The sequence below is a fragment of the Tursiops truncatus genome, chromosome 16 (assembly GCF_011762595.2).
Source record: "Tursiops truncatus isolate mTurTru1 chromosome 16, mTurTru1.mat.Y, whole genome shotgun sequence".
Classification (NCBI taxonomy): Eukaryota; Metazoa; Chordata; class Mammalia; order Artiodactyla; family Delphinidae; genus Tursiops; species Tursiops truncatus.
The window spans coordinates 5,721,611-5,727,610 of NC_047049.1; the positions used below are offsets into that span (position 1 = coordinate 5,721,611).

Below are 6,000 nucleotides of genomic sequence, written 5' to 3' on the forward strand. Positions count from 1 at the left end.
GGATGGATAACAGAGAGTGAACTAAGCCCACCACGATGTTTCTCTAGAAATGTGCAACATCTGTACCTTCTGAAATTAATCCTCTGTCCACTTTTTTTTTTTTCCAGATAACTTGTTCAAACCGAAAGAAAGGTACATTTCAGAGAAGGAGATGCATATGCGATCTAAAAGGTACTCGATTATATTGTGTGCGGTCAAAAAAAGTGGGGGAGGAGGGAGGAGGGATGGCTTGATGGATCCAGGCACTGTCCAGCTGGGCCACTGTTTCTAGGTCCACGTTTAAGCTCTGAGGTCTTCTTGGCCGTGGATTTGAAAAGCTGTGGCTGAAAGAAGTGGAGTTGTTGAATCGCGCCTCTGAATGCTAATGTCGTTCTTGGAAAAACCTTAGGAACGTGGTGGGTCTTGGATTCTGAGCCAGTCCTGTAATTGGTCTCTAAGAGATCCCCAGACTCATAACAGGAATGCTTCTGCACTTTCCCACCGTTGCTCTGGGCAGGTGCTGTTTGTCACTGTGCACCTTCGCAGGTGATTTTATGAGGAGGAGAGAAGCTAGGTCTCCTGAGGGCCTTGACAGTGGCAGAGCCTGGACAAAAGCATCCAGGCTTGGAGGCCGATGGTGCGTGGGGCCAGCGAAGCCACAGAGGGCCACGAGCCGGCCTTTTTGGCACCGCATCGCCGGCGGGCTTGGCGGCCCTGCTGCCCGCAAACTCTCCCTGTCCTGCTTGGCTCGTTGCTATTCTAGACGCCCACTCATTCTCGCCAACACACAAAGGCTGCCATTCTTTCTGAGACCTGGCCTCCCAACCCAAATGTCGTAACTTGACAGAGTTTGCCAAGTTCATCCAAGTAAAATGCCATTAGTTTATAATAAAGTATCTAGCACTGGGAGGACCTATAACAATTTAACCAAATTGATAGCACAGCTTAGAGAAGCCGTTAAAATAGGAAGAATACATTTCTCCCCACTCCAGGCGCAAAATCTCTGCTTTCCCATGATTGTATTGTTTCCATGACGATTAGCCAACTTTGATTAGCTGTAGGGAACCTCTTTGTAAATAAAAAAGTAAAAGCGAGGAGAAAGGGGACCATCCCATTAATGACCCAATGCGCAGCTTTCTAACTGGGTTTTTAAAGGGCCACTGGGTTTCAAGACCTGCCGTTTCGGAAGTGCAAAGTTGTGTATACCTCATGCCAAAAGCATTCCTTTTTCCATTTGGTGGAAAATGCAGCCACATCTTCCCCTCCTGGTCCCTAAGTCCAGAGCTGCTCTTATGGAGACCTGAAATTAAAATGTAGATCTCAAAGCAGCCTTCGTGGACAGAGCATCACCATATCATTCTACTGAGAGGAGACTGAGGCTCTGAGAGGACCGATGAGCAGGGTGATGCTGTTCCCCACATCATGGCTTCCCTGGCTGGAAGCCAGGTCTCCTCAGATGCGGTCAGTAACGGGACTTCCACTCTGCTCTGTGGGCTGTGCCCTGGGTGGGCTCAGACCCCGGTTCTCAGACCTCACGCACCCACAGAATCACACTGGAGCTTCCTTTTCTTTTGTATTCTTTGTTATCGGTTATATTATTAAATTACATTTTCATTAAAAAAAATTCAAACAGAGGAGAGAGAGCTGAAGTCCCTCGTGACTGACTGGCCCCCCTCCTGCCCCACCTCCCAGCCTTGTACTTTCTCCAGAGACACCGCAGTTATCAGCATCCTATATATCATCCCAGGCCTTTCTCTCTGCCTGAAAATAGACGTTTATTTGTACGTCTATTTAGACGTACAAATTAGAGATCTATTTAGTATCTAATTAGGTAACTATTATTAGTTATCTAATTCTTAACCATAAATGGGATCATGCTATATGCAATATTATCTTTCTGTAGCTTCTTTTACTTCGTGTCTGTGAGGTCTTTTTCTGTGTCAGAAGACATGGGTGATTCTCCTCATGGATGCAGAGTGGTCCATTGTACAGACGTGCCATAATTTATTGAGGATGTTAAGAAAATACTGCAGCAGAAGCTCCAGGGCTGAGGCCTGGGAATTTTTATCCTAAACTCCCCACAAGATCAGATGGTCAAGATCGGGAAGGTGCGTGTCTGTGGATCCAGAAGGAGTTCCACTGTGGAGCTTTGGGACGTGTCAGATTTCCTACTGACCCTGACAGACTTCTCCTGGTCCCCTCTAGCATTGCTCTTCGATGTGGCAATCGTGTGTTCATTTAGATCATGTCGATGCCCTCAGTGTGCCAGGCACTGTGCCATGTGCCAGCAATTCCCAGGTCACTCTACACTACATGATTGGGGAACAGTGTTGCATGAAGTCAGACAGACCGAGGCCGGACTCCCAGCCCCTCATTCACCAGCCGAGGGACGCCACTGGCCTCCTGACCTCGCTGGGGATGGGTTCCTCACTCCCATAACAGCAGGACACTGGACGGTGTCTCTTCCAACTGTCGTGAGGGCTACCCGGGAAATTCATGTCAGATGGTTAGCCTAGTAAGGAACCCTCTTGCACTGTTGGTGGGAATGTAAATTGGTGCAGCCGCTATGGAGAACAGTATGGAGGTTCCTTTAAAAACTAAAAGCAGAACTACCATATGACCCAACAATCCCACTTCTGAGCATATATTGAGAGAACACCATAATTCGAAAAGACACATGTACCCCAGTGTTCACAGCAGCATTCACAGTAGCCAGGATATGGAAGCAACCTCAGTGTCCATTGACAGATGAATGGATAAAGAAGACGTGGTCTACATATGCAATGGAATATTACTCGGCCATAAAAAAGAATGAAATAATGCCATTTGCAGCAACATGGATGGACCTAGAGATGATCATACTAAGTGAAGTAGGCCAGACAGAGAAAGATAGATATCATATGATATCAATTATATGTGGAATCTAAAAAATAATGATAGAAATGAACTTTCTTGCAAAACAGAAAGACCCACAGACATAGAAATCAAACTTACGGTTACCAAAGGGGGCAGGGCGGGAATGGTAAATTAGGAGTTTGGGATTAACACATACACACTACTATATATAAAATAGATAACCAACAAGGACCTACTATATAGCACAGGGAACTAGAATCAATACTTTGTAATAATCTATAAAGGAAAAGAATCTGAAAAATAATATATATGTGTATGTATAACTGAATCACTGCTGTACACCTGAAACTAACATAACATTGTAAATCAGCTATATTTCAATAAAAAATAAATAGATAAAAATTTTTAAAAGGTAAATTCATAAAAAGATTATTAGCCTAGTGCCCTATAGCCAAGACAATGTCACCTGCTAATATTGTCATCATCAATCCTTGTATAGTTTGTGATTATTATTTTAAGAGGGCAACATGTTAAACGAATTTTGTCTGGCTTTCAAACATGAGAGAAAATAAAACAAGAGATGTTAATCCAAGTGCCACGTGTACAGCACCCCAAAAGCTCAGGCTACAGTGTCTCCTCTGTGTCTGTGGATTCCAGCAGAAATCTTGTTTGGCATCAGTACGTAAACAATTTCTGTAGGGAAGTAAGAAGAAAGGGCCCAGAAGAAGGGTCCCTCAGGCCCTGCTTGTGTCTTGGAAGCTGCTAATTTTACACCAGGACAAGAACATAATATCAATACATATGCCTGAGAGGTATTTGGAAACAGCTTAATTAGGAATGCAGTAGGTAAAGAGGCAGACACACACATATTTTATGGGTGTGTCATTCCAGTACAATTCCTGCTACTTCCATTGATTCGCTGCTCCTTTTCTAAGTCATAGGGAGACAAAAATTGAGTGGCAAAAAGGTATTTGGTAAAAGGTAAGTTTACGCTCAGAGTGGCAAAGCGTAGGTCTAGAATCTTTCATTTTACAAGCAAGTGGTTAATTATCGTAGAAGATGGAGAGACAAGAAAAGTGACTTCTGATTAAACACCCGGCCTCTCCAGCTTTGCCCTGGGTGGGGCTCCATCTGCTGCGTGGCCCCTGCCTGGGCAGTCCCATCTGGAGATGGTCAGGGGAGCCCCGGGTCTTGGGGTCTCACAGATGCGAGGTGGCCCATATGCAGCTGATCGTCCCTTTGAAATGGAAGAGCCTGCTGACAAGAGAGGACACAGATCCACAGCAGACACACGCTATCTCGCTACCATTCAGAATGTTTTCTGAATCTGTTTCAGAATCTATAATAACTTGCCGGAAGTTAGAAAGAAAAAAGAAGAACAAAAGAAAAGGGTGATCTTACAGAGTAACAGACTCCGGGCCGAAGTCTTCAAAAAGGTAATGGCCCGGCCGCCAGCAGGTGTGACGTGTGTGTGGTGCCCAGATGCTGACTCTGAACTTGACTTCTTTGTCTCTAATTCCCTAGCAATTACTGGACCAGCTCCTTCAAAGGAATGCAGTCTAACCACAGGCTGCCCTGCTGACCCTCTACCTGGACCTGGGACGACTTCAAACGCTGGATAAGCCATTAAACTTAGCATTATCTTCATGACGTGAAATACTTATTTTACTTTTGATTTTTTTTTTCATAAAGGAAAGCATAGCTTCCCGAATTGCTGACCCAAACCAAGCAGAAACAAAAACCCTTGAGGAAATGGATCATCAGACCGCAGTGGGGTAATCAACTCAACTGAACCCACTCGATACGGTCCCTTCATTTTTTTTTACTTCTGAATTTTATCTTTTGCTTCTGGTTTTTCCCCCTACCATTTCCACTCAGGCAGAAAGGTCTTCTATGCTCAAGCGGGCTTAGATCCCTGGGAGCTGGGGGGTTTTTTTTCATTGAATTTCTAGGACCTAAAATACATCACTTTCAAAATACCAATCTCAACTTCTGCCAGTTCTGCAAACTCCAAATTTGGGGATATCACATAGTGTGTTTGCAACCTCTCTGGGTGTGTGTGCCATGAAATACTGAAGGCAAACTTTGGAACTAGGCGGGCGCTCTGCCAGGGGCTGGGGACAAGTGACCTGTTTCTTGGTGACCTGGGGTGATCAGAGCAGCCCTCACTACTCCCACCCTGCTCCCAGGACCTGCCTTTGTTTAGCAGAAGAGCCTATTTCCATGGAAGCCATGAGGGCAGAACTGGCTGAAAAAAGTTGTAGGTAACTTCAGTGTTTTCTGTAAACCGTCCAGCCCCCAGAAAGAGCTGTGTTGCTGAAAATGGCCTGATGGCTCCAACTCTAACGTTTGTTCCTCCAAACAATTACAATGTCCATTATTTATAAATGTGCATTTGGGGAGTGAAGAGCAATAGCTTTATCAAAAATGGAAATAAATGCAATTATTACAAGAATTAAAGTATTGCTCTTTTCCGTGTTCTGTGTTATGAACCAAGCAGCCAGTACAGATGGTGCTCAGAGAGAAATGTCACCAAGGTCCAGTGGGGACCTCTGACCTGCGCCTGTGCCACCACCTTCTGACCATCACAGCCCCCAGGTCAGGGCCCTTGTTCTTCCCGATGCCTGGGGAGAAGGTCTTCCCCAGAGACCTGGCCTGAGAGGTGTCGGGATGTTGTTGAGAGCAAGGTTAGGATCCTGAGGTCCCCACATCTCACCAGGAATCTCCCCGGGAATGAGAAGGCGGTTTAGGGGATTAGGCAGGAGCCCTGGTGACACTTCTGCCCCTTTCCCTCCTCCCACGGCTGCATACACCATCCCCTCTTCCTGGAATGCCTCTCCTCTGCGTATCTGCTGGAAAGCTATTTGAAAGCTCAGCCTGAGTTCCCTCCTGTCGCGTCTCCTCTGCCTGCGGTATGGATGGGCACTTCACTCTGGGTGCACGTGGCATCGGAACCTGTGCCGTGTTGCCCAGCAAGGTGATCTGACCACATGCCAACTGTGAGTGGAGACTCTGGATTCATGTCCTGGCTGCGCTGCGCCCTGGTCTGTGGCTGTAGGCAAGGGTATCAGTCTGGACCCCCTCAGGAGAGAGGAACCTCACAGCGACGTGAACGGGGAAGTTTAACGTACATGGTTATAAACCGTAAGAGAGGATTGGAGTGAT

The 6,000-nt window shown here is 46.1% G+C and overlaps 1 protein-coding gene across 1 annotated transcript in view; it reads left to right on the forward strand.

The window, feature by feature from the left end:
• The window catches only part of C16H10orf90 (chromosome 16 C10orf90 homolog), an 89,366-nt gene extending 84,874 nt beyond the window's left edge, over positions 1–4,492 (forward strand). Inside the window, exons 7-9 of the mRNA XM_033842190.2 lie at positions 108–171; positions 4,172–4,271; positions 4,360–4,492. Of these exons, the coding sequence (XP_033698081.1) occupies positions 108–171; positions 4,172–4,271; positions 4,360–4,398 (203 nt within the window). The 3' untranslated portion in view covers positions 4,399–4,492. The remainder of the gene's footprint in view (positions 1–107; positions 172–4,171; positions 4,272–4,359) is intronic.
• The last annotated feature ends 1,508 nt before the right edge of the window (positions 4,493–6,000 follow it).